Genomic DNA, 18,575 nt, shown 5'->3' with positions numbered 1-18,575 from the left:
GAAACTCGTTTTTCTCATCACACAAAGTTTACTCGGTTCTAAAACGGCGAATTCATCCGCTTTTCGAATCTCTGATCAGCCAATGCATTGTCATACAAAAATCAAAAATATCTGGAAGCCATCCCAGAAAATAAAGTCGCCGCTTTTGAATTAGTGTCGTGCAAAGCCATTTTCGTGCCCAACAATGCTGTCACACACGATAAACCAAAATATAGTCGTCAAGGACATGTTTAGGTGAACACGGGGTTTAAACCGATGGACGGATCTTTACTGTTGACGAGAGACTTAATTTTCCGCTATCGAAACGATTTCTTATTCAACTACTAACTGACTCTGCGCTCCTCGAAAAAAAACCTTATTTATGAGCTTAAACGAAACCTAGTGGAGAGAGATAACGGGGACCGCGTTGATACATAGGTGGGACTAGGCAATATTTATAGTACCAATCTATCATCTTTAACAAGTGCAGTGCCCGCCATTGGATAAAAGCAGTAAGGAAAAAGTCTCAGTAGTCAACCTACGATTACGTACAAAAAGGGCAATAAACAGATTGTGCTTTCCACGAATTGCATCGTTCTTGATGAACTAGCCTTTCATATTTCTTTTTGAAACGATTTATGGCTAGAACTTTCTCGCAATCCTATCTACGACTACGACGAAGTTAATTATCTGCTTTACTGTAGGTGCAGTATTTGCCAAACGTTAGTCGCGACTTCCAGAGCGTATAAAAAAAAGTGAATGACGCTTACATCTCAGAAACCCGTGGTAACACGTCATTTTATCTTTCTAAAAAACACAGCACACTTGGTGAGATGGACAACGGCAGAAAATAGATATCTGTTATGGCAAATGCTCGCGACAATAATTTCTCAACTGCCGACAAATATTCTTTAATTGGCGACAATATCCATATCGTCGGCTTTGTCTCTGTTAGGCTTTTGTGTGTAAAAAACAACATGAGGCAGATGCAAATGATCGAAAGTGGGAACTTCATGTGTAATGAGAAGCTAAAGTTACACAGCGATCGAAACCCTTACGATATGTTATGGCGGCTCTTGGTTCAACTTTTTGTACACCCAAGATCATTCAGATGTTCTCAGATTCCTTATTCCCGTTTTTATGTTAACGGCTTGGGCCACCATTTTTTTTTCCTAACTGAAGGTTCGTTTCAATTCCTCAACTTTTTATTCAACTGGCTTTATTTCTTCCTTCCGTTTCAACCTTCAATTTTTTCTTATAAACCTTTTTTTCTTTCATTTTTTCTTTCCCGTCTCTAATCGTATTTCCTCTACTATGCAACCTGCATGTTTTTGGGCTTTGTTAACGCTGAACGATCTCGTTCTCCTCTACTCATCCGCCATTCCTCATCACTCGACATCACTATCACACCGGTCACTGTATGATGTTTTTCATCCAGACGAAGTCACGTTGGCACGGCGCGATTTCACACGATTTATGGATACCATGACACTCAATGGATCAATTACTAGGCAATTATTATAGTATAGAAATAGATTTGAAAACTTACGCAATGCTTATGATTTTATGGGTTTATTTATATGATAATTTTCGCGTGTCTTTAGATGCCGTTTACGAAACTTACAGGACTGGAGTACGCCTGCTTATGTAAGTTTGCCGCCGTGAGGATCCATTTTGTTCATCATGACTGATAATAGTATGACCATAAAAGAATTCGTCTTCGTGGATGGTGGTAGATCTGACCATGTATATTGTTAGCGATCAATGCGTACTTGCATTTTTCCACACCCATCCAAGTAATGGCAAAATTTCCATTTTTTTTTATCGGTGGGCAGACCTGGCTTATTTATTCTTTCGATTTTTTTATGAAACAGTGGCTGGCCATCACATGTGTGGTGTAGAAACCTATGACAATAACGTAAGCTTGCAATTCATTCAGCGATGGCGCTTTCGTGGACACTAAAACTTGCTTTGCATTTTTTACAAATGTTACAGATGATTCATCACCTGAAAAAGAATTTACATCAAACCTTGCACAGCAGAATCCCTTTTTCTTCACGTTCCCGCCATCTTACTATCCTATACAAAAACCTGCAACAGACTTTGTGGACGTCATCGCATCATCCTTTGGATCCTACTCTGTTGAAAGATATCACGTCATACCAGCATTCTTCTATGCAAAATACGTCCATCAAGCGGCTATATACCAAATCTCATGTTGTCGATCGTCTCGTCATTCATTACGGATGCCTTGTATTTATTTCCATTGATTCGCCTAATACCCAATCCTCGCTGTCTTCTCGTACCGTCGACCGCCCAAGTCACCAGAACGTTCAAGTGGAAAAAAGCGATAAAGAGTAATTTGGCTTAGTGGCATGCGACTTTGACCTGCAAAAGGTAGCTTATATTTATCTTGTAGTACCTTGCCCAGTGCACAAGGGTTTCTCTCGCCATGGTCCGAGCCGCTCGTGGATCCACGTTACGGAAAAGCCCCCGAACGTTTACTTCCATCCATGAGTACAGGATTTCCAACCGTTTCCAGCTTGTCTACCGGACTATTAAACACAGAAAAAAGATTAATGACTCAGAGGACATCTGCTCAAGGAAGTAACGAAACCAATTCAGCCATTCCTTACGCTCGAAAAGCCCATTCTCCATCAAATCAAGATATACCAGCACAGCCTTCTGTCTTTGTAAGGCGTTGCCGTTCACTGTTAACATCAAGTAAAGGGACCAACGCATTCCTTCGATCCCATTCGTCTTGTACGCCTCACTTTTGTGAAAGTTGCGGAACTGATTCCAGTCCAGAATGGCGCAGGGGCCCGTCGGGGCATAAAACGTGAGTTTGTTTTTTCCCTGAATTTTTTTTGGTCTTTTTCTTTTTCTTACTACAATGAAGAGTCCCTGAAAGATGCTTTTTATAGGTTATGCAATGCGTGTGGCCTGCGGTATTCGAGATCAGTGGCACGGCAAAACAAAGCTGTGGCTCAGCATCGGAAAGCGCGATCCATCCCTTCCTCACCACGGTCCATGTCATCATGTTCTTCATCGTCCCCTTGTTCTTCCACCACGTCGTCGCCTATTCCGTTCCTTTGCGATACCAACGATTTACGCTATTTCTCACCATCCGTCACCGAGAAACCTTCATTTTAAGTTCCACCAGCTCAATGAGCATGAGCAGGAATTCAATCTTGGAATAAATCGTATAAAAAAGGGAATCCGATTCAGGGACAACATCCTTTTTCGGCAATGTCGTCTCACTTCTCGAGTGGTCTTTGACCCTCCTCGAGTCATTATCGCTTTCCCGCTTCTGATTCCGCCCTAGAGTAATTATAGTCTAAAAAAAGGAAAAGAAAAAAAAAAAGAAACGGCTGCCAGCAATACAGTAGGTACGAGGAAGAAATGACCCGATTATTCTTGTGCCTGGAAAAAAGATACCCATCATTAGCGCCAAAAACCAACCAGCAAGGGTTCAAGTGGCATCAATTCTTCTTTTTCTCTCCATTCCTAAATTAACCTTGTGACCTGGGTTAATTTATGGTTATTGTAAAAAAGATCAAAGCGTCAATCTTCAAGTGTTCTTGTTTCAGAATCGTCATGACAATGCTCGATTACATTTATAGTTTTTTGTTTTTTGATTTTTATTCGTTTTTCCCATGAGGACGGTGTTGAAACAAGACTTTTTTTTCTTAAAAAAAGTTTCTAAGACTGATTGTAGTTCTCCGAGGAGCGAACGATTCGTTCGCTCTTCTTACGTAGAAGCGTTGTCTTTCGTCCCAGACCAGAATTCGTTCGAGAAGGAACATTAGGATCGTTAGCATCTCGTCGATGATGATGTAGGTATACGCCATCTTGGTAGTACTGACGATAAAAGTCGCGATCTACACGAGAGATCGAGATGGTTAGGGTCTATCGTGCTGGGCTTTTGGCCGGGGAACAGAACACAATTTGTTTTTAAACATCACCTTTCTGTTCAAAGTCGGGGGTGGTGACAGGTCGTCGTTTTGTGTATTTCTCGATTTTCCACATCTCCACTTGGGCTTTGATTTTCTCCATAAATCCCATGGTGTTAACTAGAACGATGCAATGGCAATGATACTAAACAGGTATCAGTATAATTCGAACAAGACTGCATGGACTGAAGTTTCCTTTCTTTTTTGAGAAGTAAAAATTATGTTTACATTGAGAAAAAAAGAAGGGTATGTTGCAAAATGATTAGCGCAATTGGCTATGCGAAGACTTGGAGGAAGTGTGTGAGGGAAGGTAAAGAGACTTGAAGGCGAAAAAAGGAGTGTAAAAAAGATGGAAGAAATAAGGTGTATAAAAAGTGGCTGTATCCGTAGATACGTGAAGGAGATGAAATAAAAGGGGAAGTCAGAAGTAGACAACGGCCAGCAGTTATTGGATTTTTTTTTCTTGTCACACACAAAGGAACAAAAAGTAATGAATATGAGGGCGGACGATGAAAATTATTTTGCCATCCAGAAAGGGTTCCCTTTGATTTTTTGTTTTGTTTTATGTTCACTGCCGTTACCGTGGTTTTCGTTATCAATGCTTTCTATCTTCCCCATCATTGGCTGTGGAGCGTTCCAAAAGATATCTTCCTAAAAATGCAAGGGGATCCGCAGGTCTGCTGCCGTGAGCAATTTCAAAGAAACTCAATTTTCTCCCCCGCTTCAAGCTGAAAAAAGACAAGCGTACCTTTCGGAGACCAAAAGTTTCATACCGTCTAACAATGTTGGCACCACCGTGGAGTCCAAATACGAACGCGGTGATAATCCATCCATACGATGATTATGAGCCGGCGCTTCCGTACTGATATTTTCTGCTTTCGTCATGGTCGCTTGAACCGTTCCTGATAACGAAGTACTACTGTGTGATTTAGTCGGTGGGTAGTTGTGTACAAATCGATGGTCATCCTAGAAAGCAGATCAGGTTCCTGCCATTGTTCACGTGCTTCAGCTCGATTCATGTTGAAGTACCTCTAGCTTCATCGGACTATCCTCATTGAGTGCTTGTTGCGATGTTTCCTGAGATTGTGGCATTTGAACTGTTGTCAAGTTCACTGCTGCAGCAGCGGTTGATGCGGGAGTGTCTGCACCGGTCATTGGTCGCGCATCGTTTAGTACAGGATCGGTAACTTCATGTTGCATTCGATCTTCAGAAAAGCTAATTCCAGCTATATGAGCTTAAAGCATGCAAGACATTTTCAATCACTGGTACGTACGGAAACTGGTCTGACATTTGACAACGAAACACGTAGTATGCTTGGAAAGCAAAAGCATCATTCACGATTTATGTGAAATGGGCCATCGCCCATCAGAAATGACAGTCACTGGACGGAGAAAAATCCGTCGAGTGATGGCTCTGGACAATGCCGGAACTGCCTTGCCCACAAAAAAATGATACCCTTATCAACTAAACGGTTTTGATGAGATGCTTATGTTGTAACTAAAGAAGCTGTTTATGCTAGTGGATAAAAAGAAAAATAAAAAAGAGACCACTGAAGATGAGAAAATAATTGAAATGATTGCAGAAACGATGAAATCAAAGAGGGGGTTATTATTATGATCTATTGGATGTCCTTTTTAGGTCCAAAGTCTGAAAGAACCATCGGCACCCGAAGAGAAAATCCAAGGCTGTGTAGGATGGAACTCGATGTTTAATACACCTAATATGATTTTTGTGTCGGTTAATCGATCAATCAAGAATCAAAGAGACTTTTTTTTTAACTTACCTAAACCATCCTTTTCTGTGTGGCCCTTCAAAATCTTTACAGGTACGATCAAAGGATTCTGCAATAAATCGTCATAGACCATTCCGTAAAACACTTGGATAGTGCCATCATCGGATGAAGATGCAAAAAGCGGGTATCGCTTATGATACGCGACTTGTCGTACAGCCTTTGTATGATATCTGCCGAAAAAATCATCATGTTAGTCCCTAACGCGGCCGTGATGCGTCCCAATAGATATACTGTACCTTAAGGATTTGTAGGGTCGCGAACTCAGATCCATATCGAACCAGCACACCTTCTTATCATAAGTACCGAGAAGTACGTTATCACCACCGGGATGAACATCGATGCTGGAAATCCACTTGGCGCTCGAGTGCAGAGTCTTGATCAATTCCTGACGCATCAAATCGTACACACGCACATAGATTTGTGTCTATCAAAGTAGAGCAAGTCGCCCATGGTAAGCAAAAGCCAATCCAAAATCAACCTCCTATCATATGCTAAACGATTACTTACTGCAACAAAGAAGATGGGTTTGATAGGATGGAAAGCGACCTTTTGCACCAAACCCTTGAGACGTCGGAAAGGTGTTTGCGTTTGGTGTTTGGTGGTTTGATGAATAAGGACAGCAAGGTTTCTAGCGTCCGGTGCCACGGTGGCAAAGTAATCACCCTTGCGATGCCAAGTGATCTGTTTCACGGTCTGTGTATGCTGAAGACGGACCTTGAAACCATATTTCTCTTCTTCCGCTTCAGACGGTTTGCTCCAAGAAACGACGGCCTTGGATCGATCCTTGTCGTCACTCACATTCGCAAATCCTCCCTTGACAAATTGATCGGTAGCCATCGCCTGTTCTCCAGAGCACAGTTTGGGAGGCGCGATCAAGGTCACCTCACCATGGCCCACCGAAACGGCAAACAACCAGATATCGGAGCTTGGGTTCCAAGCCAAAGCATGAATGACACCATCAAATTGCCACATGCACAAGCAGCGGCCCGTGGCCACTTCCCATAAACGCACAGTTTGATCATCCGAACCGGAAAGCGCATACAAACCGCTGGGATGGATCGAGATGCTTCGAATACGTGCTGTATGTCCTTCGTAAGAGATCGATTGATGTGTGGGGAAAGGCTTAAGATCTTTGGGACTGGGTAACTTGGGCACCAGGGACTCGGGATCGATGTTGAGTCGGTTCTTACGCACACGAGGTGCGAGATACAGATCCAAACAGCGCTGGAATCGTTCTTGGATGAAACGATCGTAAGCGGGAACGTGACGCAGGCTGTTATATTTCTTGGGCAAGTAGTTCTTGGGTCTGTCTTCCTCGTCCATTTCTTCCCATTCTTTCTTCTCGTTCTCATCGAGAAGGTACTCTTCAGGAGGATTGTAACTTTCGTCATGCTCAGGAAGCTTCATCTTGGGCGCAGCAATATGCATGATATGATCTTCGCGTGGTTTATCGTCATCACCCCACAAGTTGTAGAATCGTGGTTTCTCATCCTTGGGCTTACGCGGCACAATACGTCCATCACGGATAGCGCGCACAATTTTCATGATCTACGGAAAGAGATGTTAGTTTTCCAAAAACGCCTTCAGTGATCCATGAGTTTATGAAGTAACCCACCTTCTTAGCTTCCCACTTGGATGGAACAAAACGACGTTTAGGTTCAGGACGAGACGACAGTGGCATGGTTTCGGTCTTGCTTGTGAACCATTCAACGGTGGGTTCGTAAGGGTTATAACTGGCATCAGGAATTTCACCGCCTTGGAGACGCTGAATGATATCCATTTCCTCATCGTTGAGTACGATATCTTTGCCATCCTTTTCACTGCGCACGGACTTCCAGGAATCAGGGTCTTCCATGGTAGATAAGAATTTCTCCAATTCGTCCTCGGTCGCAGGCTTGAGAATACGCTTGCCATTGAGATCATAACCGATATGCGGCATGTCTTTGTACCACTCCATGGGAACATTACCCACAGTGTTCTCATTCTATAATCGCAGTCACCTTGTCAGAAAAACTATCCCACCCCAATCCTTTCGTACAGCACAGTCAAACTTACTTCTTCGGTAGAAGAATCACTGTCGTAGTTGGCTTCAATCTCGGGAAGTTTTGGCAATGAGCGTACACTATTGTCGAAATCATGTTAGATCTCAGCATTCAAAACTGCCCCACCATGTCCTGATTACCTTGACGAGGATCTCTGTGCATTTTCTTCTTCCTCCAGATCCGCCTCATCCAAACTGTCACCATACATATACTCGTCCTCATCTTCTTCTTCTTCTTCAAGTTCAGCTTCGATGGCCTCATCTTCGTTTTCGTCGTTTTCGAGATCGCTGTCATCCTCGGCTTCATCGTCGCTAATGCTCAATTCCGGAAATTCTTCAATGTCACCGTCCGATTCAGCGTCTGCATCCGATTCCTCATCGGAGGATCCCATATCAATGGCGACTTGACCGAAATCATCTTCTTCGTCTTTCTGGGTTTCTTCCAATTGTTCAATGGTACGCTTTTTCGACGGTTTCTCTTTGGGTTTCGATTGAGGGACCGATTTCACGGTGGTCGGGGAGGTCGACGGCACGTTCTGGGGTTTTTCTGCCCCGTTGGCTTTCTTCGCAATTTTGCCTTTGCGCTCAGCTGCTTTTTTAGAAACCATGGAGTGTACACGACCTGAGAAAAGCTGTGAAGGATAGTATTAAAAAAAAAGAACGAAAATTGTCTGTGTGATCCGTGGCTTTGCAATTCAGTGGATAAACAGTCACACACGGGAAATTGGCTGTGGGATCGCACAATTTCGATATTGCCCTGCATAACGGAAAAAAAGGCACTGCTGAACCGCAAAATCGTCGTTGCCCATTCTTGCATTTTTCGAGTCGCCTTCGAAACCACCTACAATTCTACGTATTATAATATTAAATGCAAAAACTTTTAGGAAACTGCACCCAGTGTGACATTTGGGATGGAAAAAATCCAATAATATGCCAAATAGAAGCATTCAATGCCTAGCTAATCCTCCATCACTGTCTTTGACCATGGAAAAGTTTAGTGAAATATTATCAAATACTGTAATATGATGAGATTATTGGTGTGCGTAGGTCATACAATGCAAGTTTGTCCCATATGGGGAGGGCTTGGTGAAAATCTGGGTTTAGATGCTGTCAGTTTATGAAAAATTGGCGCACCCAAAAAGTTGGCCTTCACGATGCCAACAGATTTCCACAGCATCGGCAACCTTTCAATAATAACATACTCTATTTTCAGCATTCAGAGAAATACTCGTTTACATAAAGTAGGTCAAAGCAATACAATGAATATTTTTATTATGATAAATTTATAAGCGAAGCAAGCAAAGCGGAGCAATTTTGAAGAAAGATAGAATCCAAAATCAAGCGAATATGAAGAACAGAAATTGGACGATGAATATATGTTGCAAAAATTATAATTATTACATGATTCCTTTTGTGTGTGTGTGTGTGTGTGTTTTTGGTTTTGTGCAATAGAAATTTGTGAAATGTAAGCAATGGTATATTACGCATATGGACTTGATGATTTGTAGATTTTTTTTATGCTTCTGGAACCGGTGTTTCGTGCTGGGAAAAGGTCAAGTTGCCAGGTTCCAAGGCGTTTCCATCCAATTTTCATGTGCCGTTCCGGTATTGGCGTGCTTGTTGGCTTTGCTTGCTTCTTGTTAACCACCGCCGTAGTGGTTACCGACTGGATTATTCAGGCCACGTACCAGCTCCAACCCCACCAGCGAGTCTCACCGTTTTGGAAAGAAAGTTACTCGCACCTCACCGCTCGTATTGAACCCTTGCCCTCTTGCCCGGATCAGCCTTTAAACCATACTTACAGTAAGAACCAAAAAGAAAAGGGGAAGGAGAAAACGGACATAAAGGGGGAGGAAAAAAAAAAACCAAGTTGCCGTCGTCGTCAAGTCGTCGTGTTGTGTGCCGTTGAGTCGAAGTGCCGTTGAGTCGTCGTAGGTCGAATTGCCGAGATGCCGGAATGTCGCAATGCCGAACGCTGAAAGGTCGTCGTGTCGTGTCGTGTCGAGTCGTTGAGTTGCCGAATCGTCAAGATCTTGGTACGAACGAAAGAAAAGAAAAAAAAAAGGGAGGGGGAGGGAAGGGAAGGGAATGCTGGGGGAAAGAAAAAGGAGGGAAAAATAGTTCTTACTGAAGCTGGTCGGCGGGATTGGTGGCTTACTGGATTGCTCAGGCAGAGAAGTACGGCGTGCGGCATCAGTACGAGCTTTCCACCCCTCGACGGGTCGACGTCGCTAGCGAAGCCTTCCCTGGCAGAGGCGACCTGAACGACGAACTGGAAAAGCAAACCGCAAAGGGCTGCTCTCCAGCCAAAGAGACACCCGAAGGCGCTTCTTTGCACACCCAGTCGGTCAAGGCTTGTACTTCACGTCAGGCGGGCGGGGAGTTCCCATGGCCTAATAAAAAAATCATTTGTATTGCTTTGATCTAATCTTTGCATGCTTGAGGTAAGCGAGTATTTCTCAATTGTGACACCGGCTAAGCTAGCTGAAGATTATATCTCATTCACTGCTAGTAGCACATATTTTCAACGGTCTAGATCAAAGGGAGATCAGATCGAGGTAAAAGTGAACGATGAATAAAAAGGAACTTGCCGGTAAAAAGCCAGGGTTAAGGGCAGTAAAAAACTCAAAATTCTTTCCTCTTTACAGTGTATTTCTGTGTTCTTATGTGAAGGGTGAACAATATGCAATCGTAATGTACTTCCAGAAATTTAAACAACAGCAGGAAAAAGTTGAATCGATCATGATGAAGATCGCCATAAGCCATAAGAACGCTTATTTTTATTAGCGACATATAGAGACAAGAAGCGAAGTTAAGAAAAGGACAATAGCGGTAATCAGACAAGGTATATACAGAAATCCAACAAAACCAGTCATGGCCGACTGGGTTAGAAGCGCGTTTTTCGGACATGCTTGAGCACCGAACCAACATAAGCATCAATATCGTCTTCCCAGCGTTTGACTCGTCCACCTTTGACTTCATAATAAACAATATCGTCTTGTACCGCCACTTCTTCGTCTTCTTCCTCTTCAGGCAACGTTTCCATTAGTTGTTTCAGGAACCATACATCGTGACTCACAAGGATCAGAGCGCCCTGGAAACCCGCCAACGCTTCAACGAAATTATCGATCGTACCCATATCAAGATGATTCGTGATTTCATCGAGAATCAAGACATGCGGTAACTCGTATAGTGTCATGGCAAAAGCCACACGACTACGTTGCCCACCACTCAAACTCTTGATTTTCCGCAACACCACGTTTCCACTGATACCGACCGTACCAAAATGGGCGCGACAGTCTTGCTCGCTAAGCGAGGGGTACTGTCGCATCATTTCTTCCACAGGCGTACGGTCCATATCCAGCTGATCGACCACGTTTTGGGAGAAATAGCCGATGCGCAAAAGTGGATGTCGATACACTTCTCCTGAAGTCGGTTGCAATTTTCCCGTCAGTAGGTTCAGTAACGTTGTTTTACCACTGCCGTTTGTTCCAAGAAAAGTGATACGCGAGGTCATGCCAATATTGATAGAGAAGTTGTGAATGATATCGCTGGTCGCTTTAGGATACCGGAAGGAAACGGACTTCATGGAAAAAACAGGACCGTGGTAACGTAAAGGGGTTGGATCAGGGATTTTGATAGAAGCAGATTTGCTCGCTTTTTCAACGACGATCTGCTCGTGGGTGGATAAAAAGTAACCAGCACGATTGTTCAATTTGAACCGTTTGCCGTCCTCAGTTTTTTCCATACCAAGTCGCTCCAGTTTCTATTGTCATCCATAAACGAGGTCAACACCAAAGCCACGAATCATCCAATTGTTGCGCTAATCTACCTTTTTCCGTGATGCGATCATTCCGTGTCGCTTGTCATCGCCAGTGGCTTTGGCTTGCTGCGCATTATGCTGAATACTGGCAAGAATTTGCTTCTTTCGCTTTTCTTGGGCCTAGAAAAATGTGTGAGCCATGTTTCCAAACCAATAATGAATTATTCATTATATTACATCGAGCATTGTCTGCTTTCTGATCCGTTGTTCTTCCGAATTTCTCTCGTAATCCTCGAAATTGCCAGCGTGATATTTCAACTGCTTGTCCTTGAAAATAATCGTTTCCTCGGTAACAGCATTCAAGAATTCGCGATCGTGGGATACCACCACGACAGTCAGGTCATCTGTTTCATTGATAAGGTACTCCTGCAACCATAAAATAGCAGATAAATCCAAATGGTTGGCTTAAAAGAAGGAATTAGTGCCTATGTTTTGATTAGGATACCATGATTGTTCATAACTTACTCGGTTCGTCAAGCAGCAGAATATTCGGTTCCAAGAACAAAGCTTTCGCCAAAGCAATTCTCATACGCCAGCCTCCCGAAAAGGTGGAGACGGGAGCTTCCATTTCGCGATCGCTGAATCCGAGACCTTTGAGCACCTTACTGGCCTTGGCACGCCGCGCTTCCATGTTGACCAGTTCTGCGCGTTCAAACACTTGGCTGATGATATCATTGGTCATCTGGGGGGTCACATAGGTATGCGGATCCTGCTTTTTCAGTTGGGCAAACTCTTCCTCCAATTGGACGAGTTGCTGCCTTGCTTCACGACCCCTCGCACCTGAACGCTTGGTGGCAAGGCGGGAGGCGTCGTCGACCCTTTGAGCAAGTCGCTTGACAACGATATCAAAGACGGCTTCGCTGACTTTGACACCGGAAACTTCGGCTGCTTTGGTGGAACCCATGACACTTGTTAAAGCTATCCAGAATAGGCAGTTTATGTTAGAAGTGAAAATAGCAAATAAGACATCAGTTGCATGACATACCATTCGCTTCTTCCAATGCAGCTGTAGTAGCCTTGTCAGAGGCGAGAACTTCTTCCTTTACAGTGGTATTCGCGTCAAAGTCTTCCAACTGGGAAATATGAAGAATATGTAGATTTTGCGGTAACCCAATGAGAATATTTTCGCCTAAACATTTGAGTAGCACTGTGCAAAAGGGATTCAATCAGCATGGGTTGTCATTGAAGCATCCTATTGTGTACCACCGACCTGACTTTCCAACGCCATTTTGACCAACAAGACCATAACGCACGCCAGGCTTCAGTTTAAGATGAGCGTCCACAAGTAGATCCAAGTTATTGACCGTAATATTCACTGTCGGCAGATCAATGTCCATGGAATTTGTTTCCAATGTCTCGAGATGAAATCGGCTTTGCTGTGAAGTGGCGACAATGTTGGCTTCCTCCACTTCATCTTCTTCGGCTCCGGCATTTTTGTTCTTGCCGCGTCGCTTATTTCGTTTCCGTGCGAGATCTTTGGAGGGTGATGCGAGCTTATCGTCGGCCTTATCCAACGATGGAGTCTGGTACAAACGTGAATACGGTATTCCCCAAACAACCTACTTTGTTTGGAAATGAGGGGATCAATTACCTCGGAGTCAGAATTTTGGACAGGTTTGGCCACAGGTGAGGTGGACGAGGGCTGTTTGGCAACAGGAAGCCGCTGTGCGGGAGTGGAGGCTGCATTGCCAGTTTCGGAAGGTCCCATTTCTCGGGACAGGGCTTTATAAAAGGCATCCAGTTGCGACTGCTCCATAGAGGCATCAATCAAGAAGGGTTCCGTTGCTTCCCGAAGCTCATCTGGGTCATCGAGCGAGGATTCTAGCAGCATACTGGTAATATAATCGACGGCATCATCTTCCAACGATATGCCAAAATTGGACAATTGCTTCGTAAACAACGATGATAATTGAGCTTGAACCATGAGTTTTCGGATACTAAAGAGCCAGAATTTGATCAAAGTTTTTCCTTCCTTTTATATGGAATTTTTTTATGTGTTACTGCGGCGCCTGAAAAACTCCGCCATTGGCGAACACCCTTCATCGAACTTGGTTGCCAAAGTCACAGCAACAGCATGAACCGATCAATAATAATTCTACCATGAGAGAGAAGGAAATAGTCCCTGGTAAATTATTGGACGAAATTATACTCACTGTATTCATTTCAATTGAACAGCGGTTGACGGTAAACCATATTGTGGGGAGGTTATTTTTTGTTTTCAAACTGCCGCAGCAAATTAGATTCGATCTCAGCTGCTTCTCTTGCACTAAATCATTTCATTCCATTTGGGCAATATGATGGATCATCTTCGAGTTGTATGCGTCCGCATGTCCATTTTTATCGTTGGTAATGAACAACAGCATTAGATTCAAGTATTCAACCAGAACATGGTTTTAAGGGTTCTTGATCCGTGCATCGCCCCGTGTCTGACGCTTTTTATGACTTTAGCCTTAAGTTTGCGATGATCGCGGGAATGCTTCCCCCCCCCCCCTGAACATGTGATATTCTGTTCATTGGAATTGGAGATGATTGCGAGACCTTGTGGCAAAGCTTATAGTTGAGGAGGGGAAGAAGGGAAAAACGGGCCAATCACCTTTCTAAATGCAGAGCCAGGGCAGAGAGTAGCCTACATGATGAATGGTACAAGAATGCGCACTATTGGTGATGTTGATCAAATATGCCCACTTGCGACAGCTGATGATGCAGCACATGTTGGCTTGAATGTGAGGTTAATTATTGACGATATTTACAGGTGTGGAATGCGTAGTAAAGCGTTATTCAGATAGAGAAGAAAATGCACGTGCGTTCAGTTTCATGAGATATTGCACGTCAGGCTACCAAGTTTGTTATTCTTCAAACACCATTTAAAAAGGATAAATATTGATGACGTACCTTTTGTTTCCCTTCGCAAGCTAGAGCAAAAAGCTGATAGGTAGTTTTCAGTCCATCACGTATAGTTGCTGCATTTTCATCTAAAGAGCAATGATCTGGTTAAGAGATACAGAAAAAAAAATAGGTATCTAAGAGGATGGTTACCTTGGGAATCGTAGTAATTAAGCCATGCATTTGCTAAGGCTTTGAGAATGGATCCGCGATAGTGAAGTATTCTACAATATTCTTGTCATCAGCAACCACATACAGAGATACACAATTGCTGATACTGCTTACCGTGGCCAGCATTGTCGAATCACTTCTGCAAGCGCTGCAATAGCCGATTCATGGAGGCGAACAATGTCCTCATCCAGTTTTTCAGACGCAAAATTCTGGTTTGGGTGGATCATGAGAGCGTCTCCTATGGCAAGCAAAGTGATCTAAGCCATTTCTTGGTAAATAAAGGCTTTCGTCCGCCAAAAAGTATGTCAGTACCTTGAGATAGCGGACTCCGATCGCCCGTAATTCTTTATACAATCTTGCAATGGGTTGCAGAAGAATGGGCAAAACTTTGATTTTATGACCAGCATACATCAAACCCACAATGATACCCTCCGTCATAATTTTCTCGAACATGGTCAACCGCTCCTTGCTTTTCTCTGCTCGCGTTAATGACACGAGATCCATAACACAAGGATACGCCACACGGATAAGCTCCACCCCTCGTTCATCGGTGACATGCGGTAGACATTGTATTAAGGCCTACAAGCACATAAAGCATTAGATGACCCTATGCGATTTGCATTTATAACTGAGATATGTACCTGGAAAAAAACTTGATCTAAGCCAGAGTTCACCAATTGCGCCGCATCGACATTTTTCAGGACACAATGGAAGATCTTGACGCCTTGCCGCTTAAACTCCAGATCATAGTCATCAAGAATAATCAGAATGATGGGGGCTACTTTTCGGAACAAATCATTTGCCGTGTTGCTCTTGTCATGTAGGAAAAAAAAAATATATGAGAAGCCCTGAAAGGAAATACGAATCAAAAATCCAACCCGTACTTACAGGTACTGCTAACATACACCATTCAACAATATCCGCTGCACAGTAACCATTCTTGGAATGTTTCCACTTTTGCTCCATGGGTATTTCACTGTCTTTAACAGGATCGGTGTATCGTCCCTTGGGTCGCTTGATTAACGCGTGATGCGTTTGCTGTGCAAAAGCTGGCTTGACAATCACGTCAAAGATATCAGTGAGATGGTTTTCAATGATATGCTTTTCAATATCGTCTTCATTTTCACAACAGGAGGCATGACTTTTGCTGTAATCTTGAATGAAGGCTTTCTGTTGAGCGTTGGAGGTCATGGCATGGCTTTTAATCGACCTGCGACAGTTTGCCATTGTCGGTTTCCCGGAACGAATAAACACATTCAACCAATCAAAGTCGATGGTGACGTTTTTCGGTGACGTTTCGTTTCGAACTTTGCTGGGTTTTTTTTTTGATACCCAAGGTTCAATTGAAACCTACTCAGGTGGTTTCCGTCTTCGCAAAGAAATACTTCCAATCCTTGAATTGACTCGGTCATGTCTGGATACAATATCATCTGGGCTTTCATTGCGTGCTTTGTCGTCTCGGCAGCAGCCTACGTGTTGACACCAAAGGGCAATAACCAAACGTAAGTGTTGTGTTTCGATGGTCAAAAACGAGTTGCATGCGCTGAAACATAAGGGAGAGCGTTGAAAACTAGTCCTCTGCCTCTTTTCCTAACCATATGTACTTTTAGGCTGATTCGAACCATCATTATTATGTCCATTACTTGCTGTTACCTTATGTAAGTTTTGATTTTTTTATGGTTTTTGAAACAGTGGAAGAATCAGAAGAAGATTGGGAAACTCACGCCATTCAATAGGTGGGCTATCACGTATCTCGCGCAACTTCATCCTCTTATCAACCCGAGACGAGTGGGACTTCGGCCGCACCATGAATAGAAGTACGAGATGGGTCGTCCTGTCATAGTCGTCGTAGTTCCTTTTGTGCGTTTGCTCATTTTCTCCTATTCTCAGACATACCCTTTCTCGGTTGCATCTTATGAGGGCTAGATCTGATGCTCTAGTTTTGAAGTCTACAACAAAATTAGAAGGCCTTCCATTCGATCCTCGAGTGTACAATAAAAAAGTGTTGAACAGTTTCCTTGTGGGGGTGCATGTGCATGAAACGCGACGGGAAGGTCCAAACGGCACAGATATCGGTTTTAAATTCCGCAGCCCAATGATCAAAACGGTCGTGGCATTTTGCGCTTTTTTGGGTTGTAATTTGTGTGTTGGTCGGACTCTGCACGCTATTGCAAAGATCATGGCCACTTCTACACGCAGAGACCTATTCCTGGTGGTAGCTACCTTGTTCACCGTGGGCCTTGCGGTTTACGTTGCCAATGGCCACGAAAACTTGAAAGTTTCCGTCGGACTATCCGTCATCGCTGGATTGATCACTTCGCAAGTGCTTCCCAAATTGAAACAGACCTTTGTCAATGCTCGCTTGTCAGGCGTCGATGTTCTCAAGAAAGAACGATCCATAATGTGCGTTTGCTAACATGCTTTTGCCGTCTTGTTAATGCGATAATTAAAAAAAAATATGTTAGTCCCGAAACCATGGGGCTGCCTACAGCCATCATTTACCTGATCACCCTGTTTGCGTTTATGCCGTTTCCATTCTTTGCCTGGTTCGATGGCAAAGCTCGTCTGGTCCACGAAGATGATCCAATGATAGGTACTTTTCCTTACCATAAGGTAGCATTGACATGGTCTTGCGAAATAGCCGCGCTTTTGGATTAATCATGCGTGAAATAGCTGGGTGAGATACTGTCGGCTATTCTTGCCATCCAATCCATGGTGCTTCTGGGTTTCGCGGACGACGTCCTGGATGTAAGGTGGCGATATAAAGTATGGTTCCCTGCCATTGCTGGAATTCCCCTTTTGATCTTCTACTACACGAATTTCGGTGTGACCTATGTTGTCATGCCTATCCAGCTGCGTCCCTACGTAGGTGACCTGGTGGACCTAGGTAAGGGACACTGTCAAACAATGTCACGAATGAAATAGTCACTAACAAGTGAAACAGGGGTCCTTTATTATGTGTATATGGAGATGTTGATCATCTTCTGCACGCATACCATCAATATTCTGGCCGGTATTAATGGGATTGAAGCCGGTCAAGCTCTTATTATTGGTCTTTCTGTTATTATCAACGATACACTATTCATTTTTGGAAATGACGATCGCGCAAGCGTTGAAGCCCATCTGTTTAGCTTATACCTTATGATTCCTTTCGTAGCGGTGACGCTTGCTCTTTTGTGGCATAACTGGTAAGTGTTTCAAAATATCTCAATGCAGGTCTATGCACAAGAAGCTCAGTGGAGTCAATCGTAGGTTCCCTGCCAAATTGTTTGTAGGAGATACTTTCTGCTACTTTGCCGGTATGACCTTGGCGGTGGTTGGCATTTTGGGTCATTTTTCAAAAACGTTGGTGTTGTTCTTTTTGCCTCAAATTGTCAACTTTCTCTATTCATGCCCACAACTATTCCGATTCATTGAGTGTCCGCGTCACCGTATGCCACGTCTTGATCCAGACACGGGACTTTTAAAAGCTTCCACCGTAAAGATTGGCGGAAAAAAGCCAGTGTCCGCGCTTGGGAAGCTGATGTTGAAGTTTTTGCGTGCTATTGGGCTGTTGCGAGTATACCAATCCAATGCTCAAGGCGATATTCTGGAATGTAATAACTTGACCCTGATCAATTTATTGCTCGCTCACTTGGGCCCAATGACCGAAAGAAACACTACCGTGTCCATTCTTATTGTCCAAATTCTCTGCAGTTGTTTAGCTTTTTTCATTCGCTATAAACTTGTTACTCTTGTCTATTAATCACATCAAAAATTGTATATCTATTTCGTTTGATAACCCAAGATCCATGGTCGTTGAATTGCCTGTTTCTGAAGTGAAATTTTTCTTGATAAAGCGAACGTTGATTTTTTTCTTTTTTCTTCCCCTTTCAGTATTTAACCTCCGACATCCGTGACATCATCCTGTGGCTTGTGCCCGTCGGTTAGAC

The 18,575-nt window shown here is 43.5% G+C and overlaps 7 protein-coding genes across 7 annotated transcripts; 3 read left to right on the top strand and 4 right to left on the bottom strand.

The window, feature by feature from the left end:
- The first annotated feature begins 1,127 nt into the window (after positions 1–1,127).
- BYT42DRAFT_582766 (uncharacterized protein) lies at positions 1,128–3,344 on the top strand. The gene is made up of 7 exons (XM_051569720.1): positions 1,128–1,490; positions 1,584–1,626; positions 1,691–1,775; positions 1,854–1,897; positions 1,975–2,336; positions 2,399–2,818; positions 2,879–3,344. Exons 1-7 carry the CDS (start codon positions 1,294–1,296, stop codon positions 2,901–2,903), a joined length of 1,176 nt encoding a protein of 391 aa, XP_051420115.1. The 5' UTR covers positions 1,128–1,293; the 3' UTR covers positions 2,904–3,344.
- An 876-nt stretch (positions 3,345–4,220) lies between these two features.
- BYT42DRAFT_92324 (uncharacterized protein) lies at positions 4,221–5,238 on the bottom strand. The gene is made up of 4 exons (XM_051572897.1): positions 5,207–5,238; positions 4,962–5,137; positions 4,681–4,898; positions 4,221–4,609 (listed from the first exon to the last, which is right to left on the bottom strand). The coding sequence occupies exons 2-4, from the start codon at positions 5,130–5,132 to the stop codon at positions 4,528–4,530; spliced, it is 471 nt and encodes a 156-aa protein (XP_051420114.1). The 5' UTR covers positions 5,133–5,137; positions 5,207–5,238; the 3' UTR covers positions 4,221–4,527.
- Positions 5,239–5,567: 329 nt separating this feature from the next.
- On the bottom strand, positions 5,568–8,374 carry BYT42DRAFT_617079 (NUC169 domain-containing protein; the record flags this gene model as incomplete). The annotated part of the gene is made up of 7 exons (XM_051572138.1): positions 5,568–5,650; positions 5,717–5,895; positions 5,962–6,149; positions 6,233–7,273; positions 7,341–7,709; positions 7,781–7,847; positions 7,908–8,374. The coding sequence occupies 7 exons, from the start codon at positions 8,372–8,374 to the stop codon at positions 5,568–5,570; spliced, it is 2,394 nt and encodes a 797-aa protein (XP_051420113.1).
- A 2,003-nt stretch (positions 8,375–10,377) lies between these two features.
- BYT42DRAFT_582754 (P-loop containing nucleoside triphosphate hydrolase protein) lies at positions 10,378–13,664 on the bottom strand. Its single transcript, XM_051569719.1, has 7 exons — positions 13,181–13,664; positions 12,800–13,112; positions 12,575–12,736; positions 12,055–12,507; positions 11,767–11,993; positions 11,599–11,709; positions 10,378–11,532 (listed from the first exon to the last, which is right to left on the bottom strand). The coding sequence occupies exons 1-7, from the start codon at positions 13,511–13,513 to the stop codon at positions 10,654–10,656; spliced, it is 2,478 nt and encodes an 825-aa protein (XP_051420112.1). The 5' UTR covers positions 13,514–13,664; the 3' UTR covers positions 10,378–10,653.
- Positions 13,665–14,070: 406 nt separating this feature from the next.
- Positions 14,071–15,986, bottom strand: BYT42DRAFT_582752 (uncharacterized protein). Its single transcript, XM_051569718.1, has 6 exons — positions 15,532–15,986; positions 15,285–15,455; positions 14,956–15,222; positions 14,758–14,900; positions 14,626–14,696; positions 14,071–14,561 (listed from the first exon to the last, which is right to left on the bottom strand). The coding sequence occupies exons 1-6, from the start codon at positions 15,868–15,870 to the stop codon at positions 14,443–14,445; spliced, it is 1,110 nt and encodes a 369-aa protein (XP_051420111.1). The 5' UTR covers positions 15,871–15,986; the 3' UTR covers positions 14,071–14,442.
- Positions 15,963–16,525, top strand: BYT42DRAFT_92096 (ATPase, V0 complex, subunit E1/e2). Its single transcript, XM_051572896.1, has 3 exons — positions 15,963–16,145; positions 16,254–16,301; positions 16,380–16,525. Exons 1-3 carry the CDS (start codon positions 16,054–16,056, stop codon positions 16,456–16,458), a joined length of 219 nt encoding a protein of 72 aa, XP_051420110.1. The 5' UTR covers positions 15,963–16,053; the 3' UTR covers positions 16,459–16,525.
- A 242-nt stretch (positions 16,526–16,767) lies between these two features.
- BYT42DRAFT_582749 (glycosyl transferase family 4-domain-containing protein) lies at positions 16,768–18,507 on the top strand. Its single transcript, XM_051569716.1, has 5 exons — positions 16,768–17,046; positions 17,109–17,256; positions 17,317–17,530; positions 17,588–17,831; positions 17,896–18,507. The coding sequence occupies exons 1-5, from the start codon at positions 16,823–16,825 to the stop codon at positions 18,386–18,388; spliced, it is 1,323 nt and encodes a 440-aa protein (XP_051420109.1). The 5' UTR covers positions 16,768–16,822; the 3' UTR covers positions 18,389–18,507.
- The last annotated feature ends 68 nt before the right edge of the window (positions 18,508–18,575 follow it).

This window comes from Radiomyces spectabilis (genome assembly GCF_025331425.1).
Source record: "Radiomyces spectabilis strain NRRL 2753 chromosome Unknown BYT42scaffold_12, whole genome shotgun sequence".
In the NCBI taxonomy this organism is placed as follows: Eukaryota; Fungi; Mucoromycota; class Mucoromycetes; order Mucorales; family Radiomycetaceae; genus Radiomyces; species Radiomyces spectabilis.
Note: the sequence above shows the minus strand (reverse complement) of the source record. Positions and strands in the feature narration are given on the sequence as shown.